The sequence below is a fragment of the Patiria miniata genome, unplaced genomic scaffold (genome assembly GCF_015706575.1).
Source record: "Patiria miniata isolate m_02_andy unplaced genomic scaffold, ASM1570657v1 HiC_scaffold_13, whole genome shotgun sequence".
Lineage (NCBI taxonomy): Eukaryota > Metazoa > Echinodermata > Asteroidea > Valvatida > Asterinidae > Patiria > Patiria miniata.
In genome coordinates this window covers 9777107-9802510 of record NW_024037051.1, presented here as the reverse complement: position 1 = coordinate 9802510, position 25404 = coordinate 9777107, and the positions used below count along the sequence as shown (strand labels likewise).

The window sequence follows — 25404 nt, the reverse complement described above, 5'->3', positions numbered from 1 at the left end:
TGTTACATATTTTGTAACTCTTAAATATATATATAATTGTTTCATTGTATTCATAATTAGCTCAATTTATCCTCTTAATTAGATATTCTAAATCCATGTTTAATTTTGATGTGTATTAAATAAGCCCAAGAAATGAGGTGCATTGGAAAAAAACTGACACATGGTATTACAAGTATTTTGAAATGTCTGATACACCTTCTCATTGTACTTATTGTGGATGTTGAGATCAAAGTGTGAATTTCATCATTGGTAAAATGCATGTTGGTTTGTCAGACTAATTGTCTGTCTGTTGGTTCAGCTGTCTCATTCACTGTGTTGTTTGTTCTGATGCTTGTTCATCTCCTAGAAGCCAATTTGTTTGTTTACCCAACCACTGAAATGTATTTCTTAACAATTCATTTGATATTCCGGTCAAATTTCTAATTGGAGTTTTTGTTTCAAGTTATTTCTGATTGGACTTATAATTATATTTTATTATCTTTCAATTTATCCTGTAGAACTAATCAAGTGCCGATTACTGGCATGCTCTAACTCAACAATCAAATCCCCATTTCTAGGTGATTTCCAAAGCAAACATTCATTACAAAACAAAACATGTAATAAAAATACTGGTTATGATTTGAATAAGATAAGGACATATGCAGGACCAGTTATGCAAGTTTAATATGCCCAGGGCCAGGGCAAATAAATTTTATGCGGAGTCAATCGACTCAAGCGCAGAGTGTTGTTTTGCAATTTTCGGGATAATTTGTTTTGTCCAAAGTCCAAGTTAATGGCGCTTGATCCAGGCGTGGCTACATTTACTTTTCATCAAGGGTCATCGTCATAGTACATGTATGTGTAAATTTACATGTAACTTTTGTTTGAAAATAGCCTGTTTTGTAAGTGGCGAGGCCAAAAAAAAAATTAAAAATTCTCTACAGATTTTTGTCAAAGAAGCACCTAGAGTATATGTTTTGAAAAATCCTCAATCACAAAAGGTAAAATATGTAATTTTCACATGTACATCCTCATCCACCCTGTCCCCGACCAATAGCAGTCTATTAGAACATACTAATACATTTCTTACTTTGACAAAATGTTTTTATTGAATATCATTTCACTTTACAAAAACGAATGAAATCATATCTCATTCTGAAATTATCAAAACATTTTCTTGCCAATACAACTGCGTGCACATTGATTTAATTGACGGCATATCAGTGACTCTTCATAAAAATGGTTTGTTTTTCCTTGTCCATAAAAGATTTCTTGTGACATTTACAAAACTTCTCTACAATTAATCCTCAATCTGGTGAAATTTTGATGACTTTTATCAATAGCGAGACTCTAACAAAGTGTCTCAATTGTCGGAGTGATCTGAGGCCAACGTCCGCGCTGAATAGAACTCTCATCCGACAACACAATGCAGAAACTCTCATCAAAAAGCATTTTCAGACAAACAACATCTGCAATTGATAAAACCCCCCTTTTTTTATTCGTTGCTGTTCGCCTATTTGCACCGAGTTTCTATAATAACATACAGATCGATGCAACACAAATTTAACTAATGCTCTGGGGGGCCAGCACAACATCATACAACAATTTACAATGTTCATTTTAACACTAGCACTCTATTAGCAGTACATGTACCGGTATCTTTAGTCGTTGACATGATAAAGTAATTAGTCACCAATTTGAAGCTGAAAGCGTATCAAACTCTATGGGCAGTGCGTAGACACTGCATCTATCGTCAAATGTACCGGTACGTTATTAAAATTTATGATTTTGTAAATAATTATTCAAATGAAAGCAGAAAAATTGTCTACCGTACATGTATTCAATTGAGAAAGGGGCAATCCAATACAATCCTGAATTCATTATTTTGACTGTTGAAACAATTATTTTAAGTTCTGTTGTATAACTCTGCTTCTGTAGTAATCTTACATTGTGTGTGACTTGCAAGCAAACAAACACAATACCAAACTTCAAAACATGACCAGGATGATCATGGGTTTGAGTCTTACCCAAGCAAGACCTTGAGTTTTTTTCTGACAGGCCCTCGGACAACACCGAGTTTACAGTGTTTATAATACATGTATGTGACCTGTTCTGTCAAAACCAGACGCTTCTGGGCAGAGGTTGAAATTGAGATAGGGCCAAAAAACGCTGTGGGGGTGATTTTTATCGATTTTCAAATTTTTGCATATTTGTAATCCTGAACATGTCTAAAATATATTATAAAAGTTTGAAACCCTAATTTGAACTCTACATATACTATTTTTGATGATTTTGAGAAGGTACATGTATATCAGTTAAAGAAATAACTGTTTTGTGACGTTCGTGGCCATTTTCTCCGTTTTCCACTTTTCGACACAATGAACTTCAAAATAGCATAACTCTGCCCAGGAATGACCGGTTTCAAAAATTAAACCACCTATTAATAGGAAAAAGAACATATGTTAACAATATGTAAAAAAAATATCATTTTCGACCTTATGCCCAGAAAAGTCTGATTTTGACAGAACAGGTCACATACATGGATTACGTCGTTGAAGGCCAAAACCCAGTATTAAATCAAATTAATATAAGATCTGCGATCAACTGCTTTTGTACAAAAAAGTCATCACAGGATCAATAATTCTGCTTTATCTTTACACCCCAAAGCAGTACACTGTGAAGGTTAATGAATTGATCCAAGGCGATTGCAACGGATGAGGAGGGTATTTAATGCCCTCCTTCATTCCTTGGTACTCTGTCAGTTACCGTCTTTGGGGACACTCTGCCGCATCCTCATTTTGTGATGTTCGAAAGACCAGTTGCCCCCCCCCCCCCCTTCAAGCTATTTCTCTTAGAGATTTGCCCTCTTGTTTGTGCATGTACGAGGGAATCAATCGCAGAGAGAGGCGGCTTAATGTATGCTGGGATCCTCCTCCGAGCAGGAAACGGTGTTCATGACAACGCATCAGGCCTGCTATTGTGCAGCGCTGTCATTGGCGTAACAAATTTAATGGAAGATTGAGAGATGCCACTCGTGCGCACCAATTGTTGTAGGTTGCAAAAGAAATTTCTCATTTTCTTTTCTTTTTTTTTTTTTCTCTCCGCATTTCTTGTAACGACCCTGAATGGCCGGGGCTCTCTCTTGAAAACTACCTCAATTCATGCTTGAGCGTTATTGTCAGCTCCCTGTTTCAGTCTAAAAATAGCAAAGTGTTCGGCATGGAGGTTGGGACCGTGCTAATGACGTCAGATCGTCATGTCATAATGAATGGCCTCAGACACTGATGCCATGGCAACAGTAAGGTACAAAATCTCAACAAATGAAAAAAAAAATTCATCAGAGAGCAAAATAAATCTCACATCCGATTCTCTCACTGTTGGGGTCTTTATTTCACTTTTTATATTCTCATGGAGAGACTAATCATTTTTTTTTTTTGGATCTCAGTGAATTTGATTTACTCCCTCTTCACATTACTGTCTGCACATTCAGCTGTGTACAGTAAGGCCATTTTGTTTACTAAATTGACTTGTTCGCCATGACTACCGACAATAACTGCCTTCTAAATTATCTCAAAATTTCAAAAATGGCAGTTCAGTTTCCACGTTATTGGTGTGCATGACGGGGAGCCTACAGGACAGAGTTTTGGGCGATCAAAGGACAATATTATGCATAATCAGCATACATTTCCATATTTGGGATGACTATCAATCTCTTTATTATAATTTGAAGCCCAGCAAATTACATCTTTTGAGACAATAAATATTCTCATTTTATCCTTTCAATTCCAAAATGTGCCTGTCCTCTGACGAAAACTGAAAACAGGAATTCTAACCACCATAAGAAGAATTTTAATCACAAATGTATTAAAGTATTTTAAATGGGGGGAATTGTGTTACAAAATTTAAAGGAATTTAGTACACATGTATAAAAATGTGAGCTGAAGGTTTCATCTTTTTTAAATAACAATAAAAATTTAACAGTAAAATAAATAAACTTTGTCACAAGGGTGTACAACAAATGTGAAACAAAAACAATGTTCGAGATGTTTCAATTCATATCTCCAAAAGCTCTGGTGAAAATGTAATTGTTAGCCTTTAGTGACAAAAAGCCCAGCCATCTGACTGAACTGGTTAGTTTCCAGAATGTGCTGAACTACGCGTTCTGGTTACCCGCTTCTGTTTAATATTTCACCGCGCAGTAGGGGCTATCAGCGACATGATGAATTGGGATAATTGTGCTGAACCGTGAAATCAGATCTGTGTCACGCAATCGACAAAAACGTGAATGTCAAATCAAGCTCAATCAATGGGCCAAGGAACGGTGCCGTGCCATACACGCTACTTGTGTGCGCTGGAAGTAAATGTAGATTTTGGAGATAACCAAACGTCCATATATGTGGCTCGATATACGATACCAAAGTTACACAATTAAAATGTCAAATTTTGACAACTGTATTATATTAAAGCTGCAAGCAATACAGGGATAGCATAAGAAGCTATTTTGGGTGGTTTTTTTTTTTTTGATTTTCTGCAGTAAACTGAAGTTTTTATTTTTTTGGTTTTTGCATGTTAAAGCCGAGTCCATCATTTGCAGCTATCCAAAAAAGTAACTGGCGTAATTATTGTTGAAAAACATACTGGTTGAAAGATAGTAAGGGGACTAAACTCCCTGTGAAATTATTCTTTCTGGCAAGCTCTCATTTTGAAGAAATCAACGAAAGAAGGCATTTCCAACGGTGCGTCTTAAGAAGCACCGTAGGAAAATTTAAATTAGTAATTCGTTTTGTTATTCGGCGCAGCGCACACAAGCATTGGAACGACGCACAGGCGCGCGCGGTTGCTATACGTGTAATTCGTCGGATCAGTGCGCGACATCGCGTAAAGCTGCAATTCAAAACAATTCGAAATATGATTTAGCAACTTTTGATTTGAAATTGAGATCCTAGAATGCTGTTTTTCTCGGAATATAAAGCTGAAGCTGAGCTGAAACTTCATCAAGTAAAGTTGTTCAGTATCCTTCATTAGATTTTGAACACTTTTGTTGCTTCAAACGATCAAAATGCAGTAATTACAAATGATGGACTATAGCTTTAACCGGTTTCTTTTTTGGCAGTAGTCAATCTCATGTGACAATTTAAGAAGTTATAATTTGGTACAAAAGGAATAATGTTTATGGCTTGAGGAGTTTTAGCTTTCCACAGGCAATTCCTGTACCAATAGAAGGCATCAGTTTCACCTAGTTTGTAATTTTTCCTTGGATAAAAATTCCTGTGTGTCAAGGAAACATCCTAGTATTGGGAAATGGGTCAACGTTAAAAATAGATTATAGACCAATTATCCAAGTTGTTCAATTGATTGTTTTGCTCTTATTAAGGTGCTTTCTTCGTTTACAGACCATGTCCGGAGATGTCACTCACACTGTGCCAAATAACCCATCTCCCTGCACAATCTTAACCCATTTCCAGTTATTACATCATCCCACAAATACAAACGTGCCTATTTTGAATAAATTGACAGAGTTGTGCACTGCAATTGAGGACATTTGGTATGGCAGTGCATATATTACACTCAGCGTATACACTTAACCTGATTTCCGCGCCCCCCCCCCCCCCCCCCCCCCCGTCACCTGATCAAACTGACTTTATAATACAAACAGGTACACAACCAAAACACCCAAGTGTTTTGCCAACATTGCTAATTGTCCTTTAATGCCAGCAGTTCATGACAAGGCGACAGGACTAGGAGTCTGCACAGAAAATCAGAGCCCGCTCTATTAAACTTTTGCCGAGGCCAGCCTGCCGTTTCTCCTCGATTTACCCCCAGCGGTCCCAACCATGAGCACCAAATCGGATGATAAATGACTGTCGGAGCTGTCTGCGAGTTCAGTGTGGAACCGTCTATCTATATGCACAAAGCACTCTGCCATGTTGACATTTCGCTACCGGACCATCTGTTTTGGAAAAAGCCTAATGCCGGGACAAAATCAAGACAATCAGACGGAGTGTTTTTGTTTTTAAAGCTGGCTTTGATTTTGTTTTTAGTCCAGGGGTTGTAGTGTATTGTCTGGTTGAAAGCAAAATACAATCGACTTGGTTTGTCAATGCTCAGTTTTATTTGCCAAACAAATTTAACAGAATGTACATGATGCTAGACTACACAGAGTGAGAAAAAATTCCCGTCCGCAGATCTGATCTAACTGCCTCAATATCAGACTTGTTCTTCGAATTGCAAGAAATATGTTTCAGTAGTTGGCAAATGTATTAGGGAAGTCACTTTCACTGCCTTAATTACACCGTTTAAATGATTAGTAACTGGGAGTGTCTGTTGACAATAATTTCAGAACGGAGATTTAATTAGCAGTGTTTAAGAAAATTTGTGAAGTGAAATTGTATCTACTGAGTCAACTTAACTGCCATTTTGTCGTGTCCGTGCAACAAGGACGTTTCTCCTAAAATGGCGTGTGACGTCATGTACCGTAAGTGAAACGCGAATTTTCAATGTCAAGAGGTCGTGTCTCGCATAAAATAAATCGGATATAAACATAAAGTCAATGGACGTCGTGATACGCAAGATACAACTTTGTTGCAGATTCAAGTTACGACCTTGTTGCACTGACGCGATGATTTGCTGTTGGAATCGCTGGTACTGTCACTATTGTGCCTATTGACGTTTGTTTGCCTATCAATTTATCAACTCACATGTAGGCTACATGTATGTTAATCTTTTACCTGGTGCTTTTAACTTTCAGGTTTAAGAATTTTGTGTATTTTCCAAATCTTCCCCCCATTGGCATAATTAAAAATGCTTTCCCCACGCTCCTCAACACATTTGATTTTTTTTTTTCACTTCAGAATTTTTCAACTTTCAAGTATGTTTTATTACAAAAAATGAAAAAAAAAACCTTAATTAATTGTATAATCCAAAATAAAAAAAAAATCTTTTAAACTTTTCTGGGCGTTTGCAATCTCTGGGGAAAAAAAGGTTTTTAATTTGAGCAAAAACAGATCCACCTTTTAGGAGACTGGTTAAGGCCGGGTCAGTACATTATCGATACTGGGATTTGGGTGGAAGTCAGACTACCCCGCCAGAACTGAATTATTGTCTGGCCAGAAGTGATTCTAAATTTGTAAAGTAGTAACAGCAATTTAGAAAAGCAATCTTTTTTTCGGGATGAAATTCGAAAAAAAGCACGGGGAATTCAACTTTAAAAGTGAACTACAACCGTTTTTGTATTTCTGTTTAATTGAAGTAATTCATGTCTGTCATGCCAGTGCCTTCATGATTTTTTTTATTCGTTAGTTCTTGTCTCTCATATCCGTCTGTTTTTGTCAAGCTTAGGCATTCTCTACTCAATACTCATCGCATTAGGTTAATTTAGTCTTCACTTCAATACTTTCGCTTTAGCTCTTTAGTAGGCATGTATCAATCAATAGTAATTCACACTTAATTAACTAATCACTGTATGCAGTCTCAATCAGCAAGCTGTGAACTGCGCGTAGACACTGAATTTAATATAAATAGCGCTGCAGCTATAAGCTGCTGCTGTTGCTAGTCGCATCTTCCGTAGATCATGATTGTTAAATCATTTGCATAATTTGCCCACTACAATAATCTGCTGTCAGTTCTGATGGCACGGCTGATTAAGACTCCGGCTTCCAGATTTGGCCATCGTCCTGATCAATTTTGTGTTGGTGTCGTCTTTGTTCCGTGCCACACAGCGTGTTGGTCTTTATTTAATCAAATCGCAATCAGTGCGGTGCATGTTTGTGATCAGGACGCCGAGAATGCATTGAAGCAGATTGCTTTAAGTCAAGGCCCCTTGTGTACATACAATGTACATGCTTGTAACAGAGCGACGAGAAAATAGTTGTCGGCAATTTATGCTTTATAACAATACCATGCACATCTTCAATCACAATTTAATCTATGGTTGTTCAAATGAATTTGTTTCCCCTTTTCTTCTTGGAACTTCTACTTACACGACAATGTCTAGTTTTGGAACTTCTACCGGTACTTACACGACAATGTCTATTTTGGCTTTTACAATGAAATTTTTTGTCGCTGGCAAAGAAAATCAAGAATTCCAAATGAATGTTTTTATGGTAAATGCTAGGATAACAAGAAGCACTTTTTCCTTGATGAATTAAAAATGGTACTCATAAAAAAAATCACAAATGAATTTTTCTGAGGAAAGACATTCACACTAAAGTAACATCACAAGGTTTTGAAAGTGCTTGGAAATCTGCAAGCGTCTTATAACATTAAACATTTTGATATTATCTAGGAGTAGAACGTCCCCCAAAATGTGATAAAATTGGAATCCTTAATCTCAAATTCAGCTGTAAAAAAAATTAAAAAAAAAAAATTAAAAAATGGAGTCTCATTTTAAATTACACCATGAACAGGAATAATACTGAATGGGAATAAAAGCGTTGTGGAGCAGTACATGCATTAAATGTCTGGTTAAAAATCTTATAGGGGCCTGGCAACTGGTAATGACCCTCCCCCTCGGCTTGGGGGCCATTATCGGCGAATACATTGCAGGCCTCTACAAGACGTTTAAAACTGCTCCACCACTTTATTACTCCCTTATTGAAGGCACTTTATTGATTGCATTTTACAATATATGCAGTCCGTGCAGCTATCCGTTCATGTGGTTTTATATACAGTTGTCAAGGAAGCGCACGTTCGAAGTCAAGACAAAAATCAATGAAAAAGTCTCACTTGCACACATTTTTTTTTCTGCTTTTATTTTTGTAATTTGTTTTTCTGAAATTGTATACGCATTGTGTAAGATAAGAGAAAAATTTACACATATAGTCATGGGCATTTTTTTTTTTTAATATTTTGAATAAGAAACAAGTTATTTACCTTAGGATACGGTATGTTTTCAATCATATTCACTTTAAAGGGGCATTACGGCCTGGAATGTGCCCAATTGGGCTAAAAAAAACACCACATTTTTAATAAAATTTAATTAATTGGAAAGAGCATTAAACGCCCACACAATCATCCTTTAAAACTGGGCATTTTTGTGTTATTCTTGTGAAAATCATGCAAAAACGATTTTCGGGGGCCAAAATTTAGCCTCTTAAAAATGGAGCTGTTGAGTGCTAGTTGTGAATCCTGCCGCACAGTGGTTCACATTCTGCGGACGTGTAAGAAACAACATTTGTGTATTGGTGCTGTGTGTATTATGTGATACACACACACACCGTGTATGGTGCATTGAACAGACACAGCTTATACTACATGCGTATGCCATAAAATGTTCGCTGCGTCCAATTTGTTCGTCTTTTCTCAGGAACGGTGAGACATTAGTTTCCTTTTCAACCAAACCTTTGAAACAGGATCAGTAAACAATCCAAAACATGAAAGTTTCGGGGATTTGAGGCCGTAATTCCCCTTTTAACTCCAGAGCTTTTTCATTTTACTGCACACGTGCCACTATAGTGCACATCCACTCACACTTCCCGCCAATTTTATTCAAGATCTCAGAAACTCGACTGAAACGTTCCATCATTGCCCAGGGCACACAGATACATTAGGACTGTCACTTCTGTGGGATGTTGCAATTCCTCAGAACTAGGAAAGATCCCGGAGAGATCCGTGCAAGTAGTCACGCGTTGCAAATTGCGGGACTGTGGATGATGAAGTCTGGCGCATGGAAGAATCCTCCCCAACTCCAATCCTACAAAAATCTGTCAGATTTGAAAGATTTTGTGGGATTTGGGAATGGAACATGAACATGTAGAGCCTAGCCACTACTAATTTACGTTGGGTTTAATGGCCCATGAAAGTTCAGTATGAAATATGGTATCCAGCGAAGTGACTAATGTACAAGGATCAAGACTCAGAAAAGGTTCGTTGCTAAAACCCAAGGGATTTAAGGTGAATTACATGTTCCGGTACTTCTCGCAAAAAAAAAATCAAATTTGATTCATTCATTATACTAAAACAGGAAAGATCTATCCTTTCACATCCTGGGGGAAAAAAGCTTGATTTAGGCATAGGAGTACTAGCCAAGGAATGCATTAGGTACGTGTACCTTTTACTACGAGAATGGGCCTATTCCTTTGATGTCCATTACATGTACCAGGCCGCGATCGTAGCTTACCCGACAAAAAGAGAAATTGAATTATGCAGATTTCCCAGAGTGAAATTTATATGGCCAAGTGCATTGACCGCCGGACCGCGAAACGTCCGTGAAATTGTGATTGCCCCACGTAACAAACAGCCCCGCTAAAAGCGGAGTAACTCCCCCAAAGGCAAATGGATGCATACGGTGTCGGTTGAGTGAACATTTGACGATGAACAACCGATAAGTGTCGTGGACCCTTTACTAACAATCTTTAAAGTTGCTCTAGTCCCTTGCTCTGCCTGTGCTCTTCATATTTAATACCCGAAATTTCAATATAAATGTTTAATATAAAAGGGACAAAATACTTTTTCCAGATTTGGAGTTTTCAATCATCTGAAAATGCGCTTTTATTTTGGGTTGTTTTTGCGCCCATAAGTACAAAAAGATACACCTGAATTATTATCAGACTGCAAATAATTTGCAATATGTAAAGTTGTCAGTCCATAACTAAATGTGAGCAGATTTTTTTTTTACGATGTCTCATTCACAAGCAAATTACTTAAGCGTTGCAAGAAGAATAGCAAATTTATAAACAAAATATATTTTTCAAAGTGAAACTCAAAACATATCACAGAGAGAGCGCAACTTTAAGATTACATCTGCTCCCGGAAGCAGCTGTTCGCAATCCAAAGTTAGCAGGGCGCTGTGAAGCTGTCAAATTTACAAGCCCATGATGGAGCATCCATGTAATTCATCATCAATTGCGTGCGGCAGTTATGAGTTTCCACGTCCTCTGACAGCCAGACCTATGCAAACAACAATCCTAGTACCAGCAGGTTGTAAATTAAGAAGACAACTCGTTTTTGTCTAATCATGCACCGGATTGTTTCATTTCAGCTTGCCCATCCAAAAAAAAAAAAAAAAACACAGGCAGGCACGTCTGCCTGTCCCTGGAACATTACGCATTCATTACGACGATCCGCTCTTAGTCTCGGCCCGAGGAGATGTACGGACAAATATTTATATTTTGACTTTCGGATCTCCTGGTCGCAAGTGGCCTTCATAAATTACGGGTTGTAAATTAACCGGAGGACAAACGGCTGTCTGTTTGATTATGAGAGGGATTGTTATAAGACAGATGAAGCCTGGTTAAGCTCAAACGCTGCGAGTTAATGACCTGCTTAATTGCAAGTGGCTTTATCAGAGTGGGATGACCGCATGTTACTCAACACAGAAGATATTTACTGAGCAACGAAAAAATTACCGAAGTTACTCTACAAAGGGATGGACACTAATACGCAGCTACATCATTAGGGCCAGTTAATACTCAGCACCCGAACAAGAATGGTAATTTGTGACGTCACATCAAGAATTCCCACTACATTTTCAATTTTGGCAAATTTCGCTGCCAATGTTTTGTGATGTAAAATTGGCTACACACTCGCATAGAGTATGGACTGGCCCTTACTATTGCATTAAAAATATGGATTCAAAAGGTGTTTGTACTAATGATTCCAATTATTGTAGCACACTCGTGCCCATGTCACACTCGTTCTTAACTCTGAGGTTATGTGCCCTTTGATAAGATGTGGGCATGCTAGCTATGAGATGAAGGAGCTTTTAGGGCTATTCTCAGCACTTTCCGCCAACTCCTACCCCACAGAACCACCCATACAGATGAAGGATCCGTCAGTGCGTAATCAGCTAACTCAATGACAACGCCTCACTCAGTAACGTCAGACCAGATGCAACTGCACTACTGTCACAACTTTCACGTTCCTAATTTGCAAATTTGCAGCAGTAAATCAATTAAAGTCCACAAGAAAAAAAAAATAGCGGCTTTAGGTGTACTTACGTGTCCAGCAGGACAATGTGCACGTTGACGACATCCCGGTCTATGTGCAGAAAGTCCTTTAGAAAGTTGGAGACACTGTCGTAGGTGATATGGCCACAGACGACGATGTGTCTGGAATAGACAATGGAGGGGGGAGGGAGCACCGAATTAATAACGGAGTAAGTTCCGTCAAGAGTCTACAAAGGCAAGAACGGCAAAATCAGCATGCAAGAAGTTACAGCCGAAAAATGTGAAAACAGGCGTGCGCTTCATGTACATGTAAAGTATGCTTCAATTTCTAGGATTCTGTTTTTGGTTTTTGTGTTCCGAATGTCACAAACGTTAAAGATGGATTTCTGGTGTTGCACTCCTATAATAGGTTTCCTAATTGAGCTGCTGATTTTAGCATAGTATACAAATATTGACTGCTTCAAGTGGTGTAGTAAAACTAGCCTCTCGAGGTGATCCATGGACATTCTATTAGGAAAATAGAATGCTCCATGGATCACCGAGGGAGGCTAGTTTTACTTCACCACGAGATAAAGCATTCAATTTTTGTTTTATAACACTTCACCCACAGATTCTGCTTGGTTTTAATATTTTAAATTATTTAAATCTGAACACAGTTGAAATAAACTTCAATTTCAATACAAAATTGGTGGAAAATGTATTTCTCTCTTCCAAACTAGCCCTTCACGGAATGTTTGAACCCAACTCTGCGGCGCGCTCTCTTTGGAACAAAACGTGCTACGCGCAACGCGCACACCAGTATGCATTTGCACACAAATACCGCGCCATGTGCATAGTACTTTGGTTGCTATGGGTATAGTACTTTTGGCCGTGCACAGAAATATAGCAAAAATAGAAAGTATCATGTGACTCGCTCTCAGCCAATCAAGACACAGAATATGTGGGTGAGGCGTTATAATCTGTGTTATGAGCTGTCTAATGGTATACTGCATCAAAGCAAACAGCAACGCTATGTTACAGATAAAATACATGTCAAATTTTAAATTAGCACCATCCTGCTTACGATTTGAAAAGTAGATTATCAATCTTTGCACATTTCAATAATGAAAACATCTTTTTGTGGAAGACCAAGTAGAATGAAGAGTGTAGTAAGAGCTTTTTCTTGAATACAAAAATTAAAAAGGTAGAGGCGACATTGTGTGGACTTGGGCAAGTCCACACAGTGTTTCCCCATTTCTGGAAAACAGGTTTAGAGGCATTTTTGGGTAAGGTTTATCTGTGGCAGAATGAAGAGAAACACTAAAGGGAATCATAGAAAAAAATTTGGGTTGAAAGAGTTTTCACAGTTTGAGAAAACTGAGTTTTTTCACTGGTTTTTCTTAACTACACGGAAGCAATGGAATGTCCACACTAGGTTTGTAACGTAAACATGCGTGTGTTAACAGTATTGTTGAGCTCAATCAAAAAAAACAACTTCCACTATGCAAAATTAGTAAGATGCAAATGCACACATTATTTTTTTTCAAAATCGGTGAAATGTTGAAACAAATAAACAACAAAACACGACCAAATAGGATACAAATGAGACAGGCTATCAGGACAGAGTGAGCTAGGGTAAAACGCCATGCTTTGAAGTGAATCAGCGGCAGACCAGCGCTCAAAGGGAAGAACAGGGACCCAAGAGATTGCTTGCGACAAAGTAAAAAGGACGGATTCAGTACCTGGACGCTACTGTTAAGACCTAATGCCCCGGGCAGGGATCAAATGGAGGAATAAAGGGTCAGTCGGCAGTGAGAGAAAGGAGAGGGGGCATCAGTAGATAAAAGGACAAGGGAAAGATGACATGGAAAGAGCACAGGGGACACCGACTGTCGGGAATTGATAGATGTTGTGAGATACTCCAAGAGCCAAAATGAGACACTTTGAAAGGAAAGCTTGCAGGAAGAAAGGCTAGTGATGGATAGAGAAAGACACGTAAAAACACAAGAATGCAGAAAACTGCAAGCAGGAGGAATTAGAGAGATGATTTGTTTTTGTTTTACATGTAACTATCAATTTCGAATTTTTATTTTTTGATTTGGTTTGAGTGCCAAGGGACAAACTTGAAAGATAACGTTTTTTTAGTTGGTAAAACTAGACTATATTTCAGACAGAAATGGATGTTTTAGGTACATCCGTTTGCTCTGATACAATGAGACAGACTAGAGAGACAAAATATGTTTTACCAGAGACGAAAGACAAGCAAAAGAATGAAACACAGAAAGATAAGAAATGTCCCAATCCCCCCTCATTCCCCCCCCCCCCAAAAAAAAAGGTTTAAGGAAAGGATTTCTGAGAGGAAAAAAACTGCAAAATGGCAAATAAACTTGAGAGCCTAAAAAAACAATGGTACAATGATCATATTATTTCAATAAAAAATATGAACAAGCAAAAAGTACATGTACCTCAGTAGACAAAAAGACAAGAAACAGCCCCATCGCCCCTTCCCCCTCATTCCCCCTCCCCCCAAAAAAGCTTAAAATGGCAAATAAACTTGACAGCCTAACAAAACAATGGTATGATGATCACAGTTTTTCAATAGACAATATGAACAAGCAAAAAGTAGCTCAGTAAACATCAATTAAATACTACATCCTTAAACTGGGCCTTTATGGTGCACCTTCCAAAAAGAAAAAAGATAACACAATAAAAAAAATATGAAACCAACAGTAATGAGACGAAACAAAGACATCACAGGAAGCACACTCTGTGTCCATCTGTCCCAGATATTTTGGGCCCTTGACACGTCCCTAAGAAACCCTCTTCCTTCCCCGTGACCTACTTCTTCCCCTTGACGGGTTCATAGACACCGGAGTACTTGCTCCCCTGCCCGACGATCTCCACAATTTCTGGCAAGGCGCTGGCAAAGATGGCCTGTGGGAAATCAAAATTGATGATTGGATTAATATACGGAGGGGCTGGGAGCGCGGGAGCCAGACCGCTCTTCCACAGTGACGGAAAGGACGGGCCGAAGTTAAGAAATGCTGTATGCATCTGGGAGATGGGGTATGACGTCAAAGTAAAACCTACACGGTGTCGCTTTGATTGCTGCTGTCGTAACAACACAGAGTTTTGAGTGAGAAGCGTGACATCATATCATAGTGTCAAAATAGCTGCTGTGTTTCTACTTCTCCAGCAGGTAATTGACGAGACTGAAAGAAAACTTTTCCCACTTTTTGGCAAATCCTTTTTTTTTTAAAGAAACAGTTTTTTTAGGGAAGGAAACAGTTTTTAAAGAACCTGTTTTTCAACATGCAAAATACGCTTTCCATACTCTTAGGAGGAAATTTTATGAATTTTGAAGTTCTTGACTAAAGTAATCACTTGCTTGAGACCAAAAAATTTGTTTGAGTTGGGAGTGGTGGGAAAGGGAGAATGACAGAATTTAAAGAGCTACAGCCCTATAGCACCCAATGTGAACTGTGCACCTGATTGCTAAAATATTTATTACTTTGCTCGGAAACGGTTGAGCCTCTTTAACAAACGGTTGAGCCTCATGATTGGACGCGAAGCCCATACTTTGTCAAACCTCTTTTTTGTTGACCAATATTTTTTTTGCTATTAGCTTGCAATTCTGCTTAAGTGTTTGTATTGAATTTGGGCGAGAAAAAGTGATTAAAAGTACGGGGTCATTCAGACTTATTTCATCAGCAAGTTTTATGGCACACTTTAAGGCAGGTATCTTCAGAAAGTTTTGTGGCGAATGTATTGCACGTAGAAAGTGTGCTTACCAAGACTCCAAGAATGAAGAAGATGATGAAGATGGTTCCGCAAGTCGTCTGTGGAGTCAAGTCCCCGTAGCCCACAGTAGACATTGTCACCACTGTGATGTAGATGCACTGTCCGTATGTCAGTGGCTGGGAGTTTTGAAAGTGTAGCCAGGGGTCGCCTGAATTCTCAACCTATAAAGACAACAAACTTAATGTTCATAAGATGGAATTTTGCGTCGGGTGATGTAAATCAAATGAGGTTTTTTGCCCTTCACCGACGTAAAAACACTATATTCTCAGTGTGTTACAAATTAATTTTGTTTTTATCTGGTATTAATAGTCAAATGTGTATCAAAGGATAATTCTATGGAGTTCTACAATCATATTTCCTAAGCATTTTCGTCCTCTTACTGGAATAATTCTGCTCTGATTTTCCACATTTGCTACATGCAAATTGGGATGTTGATGGGTGTCTCTAATCTTTCATTAGTTTTCTTATGAACTTTAAAGCTACATTCCATCATTTGCAGCTATCCGAAAAGAAACTGGCGTAATTATTGATGAAAAACATACTCGGTTGAAAGATAGTAAGGGGACTTAAAACTCCCTGTGAAATTATTCTTTCTGGGAAGCTGTCATTTTGAAGTAATCAACGAAAGAAGGCCTTTCCAACGGTGCTTCTTAAGACGCACCGTAGGAAATTTAAATTAGTAGTTCGTTTTGTTATTCGGCGAAGCACACGCAAGCATTGGCACGAAGCACGCACACGCGCAGTTGCTATAATTCGTCAGATCAGTGCGCGCCATCGCGTAGCTGCAATCGGCTCAGTGAGAACGTGTCTCGGACGCTGAATTCAGGCCCAATTCAAAACATGATTCAGCAACTTTTGATTTGAAATTGAGATCCTAGAATGCTGTTTTTCTCGGAATATACAGCTGAAGCTGAGCAGAAACTTTTTCAGTACCCTTCTTTAGATTTTCAGCACTTTTGTTGCTTCAAATGAACAAAATGCACAAATTACAAATGATAGACTACATTTGTATATCTTTAAATGAGACAATATTAGTGCAATGGAGCATTTTAACGTCTGGTTAACACCAGTTACGATCCTGGTTGCCAATAATGGTTGACTGGTCAGGTCTTATCTCCATTGCTTGTCCGCAGCCTCATGCTTGTTCCCCTCACCTCCCTCCCCCTCCCCTCTCCCCTTCCCCATCCCATTCAGGCTCCAGTAGCCACTGCACGACTCACCAAGTGATAGATGCCAGCCGATGTTAGCCACGCCCCAGCCACTATGGTCAGTAAGCTGGTCAGCTTGATCCCGTTGCTTGTCCGCAGCACTCTCAGCAGCTGTAGGATCTCCGGCAGCTGCATGAGGATCATGATCCGTAAGCATCGCAAACCTGATTAGTGAGGGGAAGTATCAAAACAAATGTCAGTCAAAATCGTGTAGTTCAAAAGCAATAATGCAGTAAATTGCATATTTACTAAAACTACACTTCAGTCCTTCTGTTTTGAGGCGTGCGATCACACCCCCACGCCATCACATGCCTAAAAGCTTCCTGAGAAGTTCGAATAATCGCATGCCTGAATCCCTCAGTGCCGCACACTTTGGCATACATTTACGGCATAATTACACTTCATAATTTTTGAAAACTAAAGTACGGCGGTGAAGAGAATATGGCTTTATTGTAAACCAAGAAGAATATTTTGAAAAACAAAACCAGATTGTTCAGTCCCAGCTTGGACCCCAGAATCACACGCCTAGAAAAATCACACGCCTAGAAAAATCACACGCCTAGAAAAATCACACGCCTAGAAAAATCACACGCCTAGAAAAATCACACGCCTAGAAAAATCCAGGTGTGCGTTTTCCACACACCTGTGATTTTCAAATCAGAAGGACTGCACTTGTGTCTTGCATAAAATAAAACAACACATCTCATTTTTCTTGGGTGGGAGGAGTGTTTCGACTCCGTGTACAAGTTGGCCCTTACAGGATACAAAGGGCGAGTCGGGGTGACCACTGGAAGGGACATTCACATGATGCCTGATATTTGCGTGCTGGCGCAACTGGTTTGTGTACACTTGGAAAAAAATCAGACATGCATACTTCACGCCCTACATGTACCCATGCAAATCCAGAGTCCATACGGTCATGTCCAAAACCAGCCACATGAACTACCGGTACAGCTATGTCTATTTTCAGCAATTTCCCACGTATTGTAATTGTCAAAGACCTAGACTGTTTTGCTCAAGACAGGAGATTCAGATGCGGTCAAATTCTGGAATTTTCTCCACTGAATTAGACATCAATTTTATGTATAATTGGGTATATGCAAAATGACCAACACAACCGACCGCAACACTCTTTTTACATGTATGAATGGAACCGTCTGGTAACAGGAACTCTCAAAACAATTTGCAGAAAGACCTCCATCACACACCGACTTTAAAGAACACTTTGAGACACTTTGTATCAGTGTAGTCACCCTGGCGTAATCGGTCTTTCTCAAAGACTCAGACTCTGCAGTGCTACCCCTCTGGGTAGCTGAGATAATTCCAAGGGAGATTAAAGAATCCTAGCTGAGTCAATCGAGCCCATTTATCAAAACCGTCCAATCTTTCCACGGGCGTACAAAAAAAAAGGTTGCCCACTCTTGCCGTTCTAGCTTCCCTGGCATGCAAAGCTTCATCTTGATAACATTTATTTAAAAATTAATAAAAAGGAAATGTGAAAAATTTGAACCCAACAAAATATAAAAAGAGGGCTACAATGTTGTTGATTTCCTACAATCATAGGAGTGTGTTTGAATTTGAAACACTGGGAATTTTGAATACAAATGTTCATGTAAGGCAAACGTTCTGCAACAGAACTCTTTCTACAATATGAAATAGAACGTGTGAATGCCCTAGGTTCTCTCTATAATATGTTCTCCTTTCGTTAGAGGGGATGTAGCTAGGCCTACATGTCAGAAAAAGGTGAAATAAATCACCTTTTGTTTAATGGGAAAGTCTAAGAAGTTTCAACCGATAGCCCTTGCTACATCACAATTCAGTACTAGTGTTCTGTTACACTGTATATGTATTACATGTACATGTACATGTACGTCAACTTTCATCAGTTTTATAACGACTGGCATCTTTTGGGGACAATTATGGTTTCTCTCACATCAGAACAGTGCAAAGAGGTTATTCTATAAATTTGAGCTCGAAAGTGTGACATTTTTTTCTATCCCCGTACCTTGGCAAATCCCAAGGTACGGGGATAGAAAAAAATGTTAAAAAAAATATTTAAAAATTAAAATATTTTAAGTACGGTATCATTAAGAATGACTTCAAACTATTTTTTATTTGTTGGGTAGGTAGTTTGCTATTCGTAATCACTCTTGGAGGATGACTGCATCAAGGATTGCATCAGGGCAATTCCACGTTACATTTTCGTAACGTGAGTGACCGATTTTGTGCGTCTTATAACACATTTTTCTGGATGTCATCTTTGGTGCTTAGGTAGGTCTAGGTCTACTCTATCTACCATGGGGATGACAGTTATTAAACATTTTCAGTAAGGTAATTACAGCCCAAGGAAACTCAAAAGTACATCAAAAATGTAACGTGAGTAACTGTGGAATTGCCCATCAGAATTATATAATCATAGATGTCAGGTTTAACAGGGAGCAGACAAAAGGGGACCCCAAATTTAAAGAATGACCCAACACCACATATGATTGTGAAATATTAGTCTAACAAATTAACTCTAACAAAATTTGAAGCCAATATGCTTTCAAGATTGTATTATCCAAAATTGTCTCCAAGATGTACACAAATTTCCACTCTCTCAGAAAATCATGTCTGCCGTGATAATTTTGTTTCCTTTCAGAAATAATGCTGCTCAAAGAATTTCTGAGCCAGCATTATCAAACTGCATGAACCTAAACCAGATCTGATGCCCTTTCAAATATAACCAGGCCACTCACATTTTTGATGTGGAAATGTCCCAGTCCAAGACTCAAACCACCTGCCGAACAATAATCTAAAATACCTCGCCCAGATCCAGCACCGATCCTAACGTCCGGCAGTTTGATTAATGTTACGAGTATTTGCCAATTTTGTGGATGTGAACGTGCGTGTGCAGATGCACCACACTCTGGTCTGGCAATAACTATGATTTAGTAAGATCTTTGGGGCTTATTGGAACTCATCTATCTTACAGACACTTGCAGTATCAGGACAAGGAAATTGCAACTGGCCGAGGGACTGCTTCCTCTTCGGGCCTAGTTTCTGGAGTTGAACATTTATCAGCACAAAATCCCTCTTGGGCTTGTAAAAGTACATTCTAAATAGATACATTTTTTTTTTAGTATTCGGTGATCTATTATTTATTTATATATTTATAAATGTCGCATTGTTAAAGAAGGGAAGTTCTGTTTTCCTTCCTCCATGCCTAAAGGGACTCTATTGTTGAAATCTGTTGAACCATTTACTGTTACCCTTGAATCAAAATACATTGTGTATACTGAATATATAGTTTGCTGCGCATGCCACACAACAACAATGATTGTTCAACTGTGGGGAAAAAATCAAAACGGTTATTCAGAAAGGGTTTACCTCTTACTCTTCTGGTAACAGTTAGTCTTTTGTTGTGGTCTTGTGGTAGAAATGACCCTGACCTTGAGGTTATAATTAAGAACTGCTCATACAGAAAATGTTGTTTTGGCCAAGGACCGGTATCTACTCAAGCGAGAGCAGGTCAATGATATGATGTACGTCATATCATTTATTAGATGATTTTTTGACTGGTTACACAGGGTTCGACCTTAACCTTTTTTTTCACTAGCCAGCTGGGCTACTGAAACAGCTTCTTAACTATAGCTCGCAGGTATTTTCACCAGCCCACATGTTTTTTTCTTTCTTTAATATACATGTACATGTAGTGTCCCATAAACAACAATATGTGCACATGTAAAACGTGTATAGAGCCTGAAAGTTTACCCTGGTGGCACGCTTCAGGGACACTCAAAAAGAAAATTAACGTGTAAAAGTCAGCTAGGGTTTTGAACTTAGTTTTGGTACATTGATTTCTTAAGAAAATCACCCTCGAAATTTATGGAAAACTGAAAAATTGCATGACGTGAAAGAGAAATGTCGTGCCCAAATTTGACCTCTCACTTCCGAAAATTTCCATGTGGACTCGTGGAACTCGATCACTTGCTCCAGCATGAAAATTTATGAAAAAATGTTGTGGCAGTCATTGGGTAATATTAAACAGGAGGCTCAAATGTCTTTTGGGACGGACAATTTTTTTGAACAAACTTGCAGGATATATTTTCATTTACAAACAAATCTGAAATGACCGTTATAAGAACTGTATTAAAACGTGATCCAAATGAGCCTGAATAAATCTGGAATCTATCGGATTAGTGTGTAGGTAAATCTTCGCGTCGTTATCATTTTCATTCTCACGCAATGTGAAAACAGATGTGATCCAGCAAGGCGACCTTTGAACGAAAATTGGTCGTAAGTAAAATTCGTTTTTACCCATTTCCAACTGATTTATCATCTATTCTGAGGCAATTTGTCAGTGTTTTTAATAAACATACAATTTAGCCCTTTAAGTTTAAAACAGTTGATAAAATTATATTAAAATTGAAACAGGTTTGCTTTCTGAATTTAAATTAATGATTTATTTATTCCTGTCCTTTCATCTTTGCCGTATCCCAATCATTTTTAGACTCGCCAGCCGGGCTACTTAAGGAACACTTTGACCAGCCCGCCGCTGTTTTGACTAGCATTAGGCCAGCGGGCTACCGCTAATTTCAAACCATGGGTTACTAATAGAATGCATTCTACATGTATACAATGTACATGTACATGTACATGAACTTTGAAATAAAAAACAAAATTAACAAGTTGTTTCGTTAGATTTGTTTTAGTCAGAATTTGTTGTATGTTGCATGTATGTCATTCCTTTGTGGGACAATCTCATCTTCTGTGGCCTTTGTTTTGTGTTTTGGGGTTAATTTAATTATTTTGTTTTAGTTTCTCCTATTTTAACTCTAGTTTCCTCTTCCTATCGTAATTAATAGAAAAGTGGCTTTAGTTTAAACTTCCAAATTCCATTTCAGAAATTGGACTTTATTTTGAAATCTACAACTTAAAGAGTGATTTTAATATTAGGGGTTGGGGCAGCTTAGTTTAATATTAGTATATGTACATCCAGAATTTCTTAGGATTTTTTCTGACACCTGAAATATTCCAAACCTTAAAGAAATCCTTTTTTGTGACCAAAACATGACAAAAAGTCTTGTCTTGCTTAAAATGTATATATATTTTTTCTATTTTGTTACTTTTTTCTTTGTTTTGGTTCTTTTTTTCCTTCAAAATAACATTCATTTGTTATCAGGTTCAACAAACTGGTCTAAACTAGTCCTTACAGAGTCTTGGACGGAAGCTGTAAAGAACTGTGGGTAAACCTAATCCTATATTAGAAAGTACCCACTGATTGGTTGACTTTGTGCATGTGTTGCCCATCATCACTGCTTTGACAACCAATCACATTGTATGTCTTCTACAGCTGTCCATTTTTTGAATAATCTACTATTCGATTCATCAGAAGAACGTTTGACCGAATATTCGGATATATTCAAAACTGCCAGCTGCAACAGCGTGCTGCACCGGAAAAAAAAATTGCATGACGAGTGTGCCACTTAAAATTTGCTTGCGGCGATCGATATGTGGCACCAGAGTTTTTTACAGTATTTTATAACTTTAAAGAGCTTCGAACCGCGGAAGGATGTGAACAATAAACCACCCTCAACAAAAAAAATTACTGTAGCCAAAAAATTTGGCACCTGAAACTAAAGTGCTGTAACTTTACAATATTAACGTAACATCACAGTCGGATGAGTATGTACATAATTTGATTGTTTTTGAATATTCAAACCGGCAAAAAGTTATTCAAATATTCGGTTGATGATCAAATATTTGAGTATTCGGTATGTTCAGGACAGCCCTAATGTCTTCTCCTGACACTGCCCCAATTCGGGCGATTCACAATGCAGTGCGCCACCAAGAGTTTGCCACTGAGAGTTCATTTTTCCCAGTGCATTGTGGGAGATGGTCGACAAATTTGCAGCGCGGGACGTTTGAAATTGTTAGTTTTTCCGGTCAGTAGTTTCTGTAACGTATGATTCGAGGATCTGTTTACCCTGTTCTTTTCTTATTATCAATATGACCAGTGTTTTTTTTGGAAGGCGGCAGAACGCTATGCTCCAATCTATAACATATTAGCTCAAGTTGTTTACTGACACTCATTCAAATGGACCATGTTTTGTCGACCGTAAACCTGAAAAATGGACTCTCCATGGCAAACTCTTGGTGGCGCACTGCATAGTGAATCGCCCGAATTATCCAATGATAGTGCTTCAAAAATCACTCAGTACCACATACATACATGTACCGGTATATGCAGACTTACCTAACCATGTCCTGGAGACCCCAAGGGCAACGATTGTCGGTGGAATGGTGAAAATGTCAACCTGAGTGTTGACTGAAAACCAGAACCAGAACTTGTCGTTCCAGCTGATGAACTGTCAAATGAAAAGAAAGTATAGCCAAACAAAACTAGTTATCTAGAAAATTCCCCACACCATGACCTACATTGTAGTTAAACAGTCGTACTCGTTGGTTCGTGGGTCATTCTTTAAATGAGGGTCCAAAGTGTGACATTTTTCCCATCCCTGTTACATTATGTACCTTGCTACATGTACTTTTAGCCCATAAGCCTCGGTCCAAAATGTTGGCCACTGGTATCAAATGAGGGGAATAATCGTCATAGCGATTTTTGGCAAGGTACGACTCCAGAGTTGGAAAATATGTGATAGCATTGCAGCGGTGGCAGCTTTTTGGGTGTTATCACCCTTTTTTTCAAAATGTCCATCAAAATGCTTGTTAACACTTTAGGGGCGGTATACCTTACACATGCGCACTTTAATCATTTAGGCCCTGATTTGACACTGACCAAACACCAGGCTGATGGCCTATTTGTAATGTGCTATTTAAGTGGCATTTATATTGACTTCAAATAATTAATTATTTGTTAGGTGGATCATTTGCTTTACAATCACATAATCGCTCTTGGAGGAAGAATACTGTGGCGCAAATTACTATAGCAGCGTAGTCTAGAGAGGGCGCGCTCGCGGCTGTGGGCCCTATATAAGGCCCCGTGGCAGTTGCGAGACGTACATGTAGACTCAGCTCAGGTAGACACAGCTCAGTAGACCGAGCGTACGCCGAGATCATCTGCGGGGAAGAGACGGTAGGCAAATTAGCTCGCGCGCGCTGACGGGCGTGTGCTGGGTGGTGCGGTGAAGTCGGGCTGGCATAAGGAGGCACGGAGTCCGCGGAGGCTACTGGAGGCGGAGCGACATACAGCGATCTGCCGATTGTAACGTGACGGAGCCGGAAGGGCGCGCTCATCTACCCGCCGCCTCGAGGAAGGATTGCGACTGGAAACGGTCGAGGGCGGGAGAGTGGAGGCGCACAGGAACGCTGGAGGCGTACGGTTCTTACCCGGGATTCAGAGGCTATCCCCAGCCAGGCATTGCCGTGCTGCCCAGCACTGCCTTACCGTAGCGGCTAATGCGAGGCTACCCCTACAGAGATAATTGAGAGGCTCAGAGACAATCACTTATTAGAGGCTAACATTATAATTTAACGAGAGGTCCATCATATGACATGATTCTATGTAAATAAATCAATCAGTAATTGAGGTCATTGACTGTTGTGTACTTAATTGTCTGTCCTTGTCCATCTTTGAGGTTGAGGGGCGTGGGTGAGTGCTGCTACGCGTATAGGGCGGTATATTTCCATCCAAACGGGCCTGCATTCCCGGCTGCTGGGGTATTGATCCTAAGCTAGGTTGTCTGGGTAAAGGGACTACGGATCGGGTCACAGATATTCCCGCCACAAATGGTGTCAGAAGTGGGATTATACGCCTAGCTGCCATTTGCCCACGTTCTCATCCTTGAGGAGGCGAGGACAACAATTATTAATAGATAGGACGCCTCAAATAGATCAGACTTAATTAACTAAGACGAAGACACAAACTCATAATGACAGACCAGACTGCTAAGGAACTTCAGGAGGAGGTTGACAGTCTCCGAGTGGACCTCCAGGGAAGGGAGGATGAGCTCCAGCGTTCAATGGAGGAGAGTTCACGCCATGAGGCTACAATAGAGAAACTAATGAGTAGGATATCTCGACTAGAGGATGCTTGGAAGAGCATAGGTCAGGGGACTTCGCTGGATTCAGGTGTACACACTGGACTTGCCTCCATTTCCCAGGTGCAGGACATAGGGCAGGAGGCTACTGGAGGTAACTGGACGCCTCCGAGGAGTATCATGAAGAAGAATAAGTCTTGGATGCCACAGGCACAATCTACCGGCATTAGAGGAGACACAACGCCACCTGTGGAGGCAATCGCGGAGTTACCGAAGCCAGTGGAGGTCATAAGTGAACTAGAGAAAAGTGAGGAGCCAGCTCGTGAAATAGGAGGCGCAAGAGCCTCTAATAAGGAGACACCATGGCCTCTTAAACGAGATCAAAAAATAATCGGTGAGAAGCAGTTACAAGAGAGGCTGACTAAGAGCTCGGGTCGCCCAAGGATTGTCCCAGACCGCTTTGGAGGTAAACAACCGTGGATAGACTACAAGGAACACTTTGAGTCATGTAAAATAGCAAATAGATGGGATGACGAGGAGGCGGCGGTGTTTCTGTCGGCGAGCCTCCAG

General features: G+C 39.4%; 1 protein-coding gene across 6 annotated transcripts in view; it reads right to left on the bottom strand.

The window, feature by feature from the left end:
- The window catches only part of LOC119721223 (calcium-activated potassium channel slowpoke-like), a 100966-nt gene that overhangs the window by 43404 nt on the left and 32158 nt on the right, over positions 1-25404 (bottom strand). For all 6 annotated transcript variants that reach the window (XM_038191189.1, XM_038191184.1, XM_038191185.1 and 3 more), the window contains exons 4-8: positions 23091-23202; positions 16865-17016; positions 15635-15805; positions 14686-14777; positions 11916-12026 (exon numbers count right to left, since the gene is read on the bottom strand). In XM_038191189.1, the coding sequence (XP_038047117.1) occupies positions 11916-12026; positions 14686-14777; positions 15635-15805; positions 16865-17016; positions 23091-23202 (638 nt within the window). The remainder of the gene's footprint in view (positions 1-11915; positions 12027-14685; positions 14778-15634; positions 15806-16864; positions 17017-23090; positions 23203-25404) is intronic.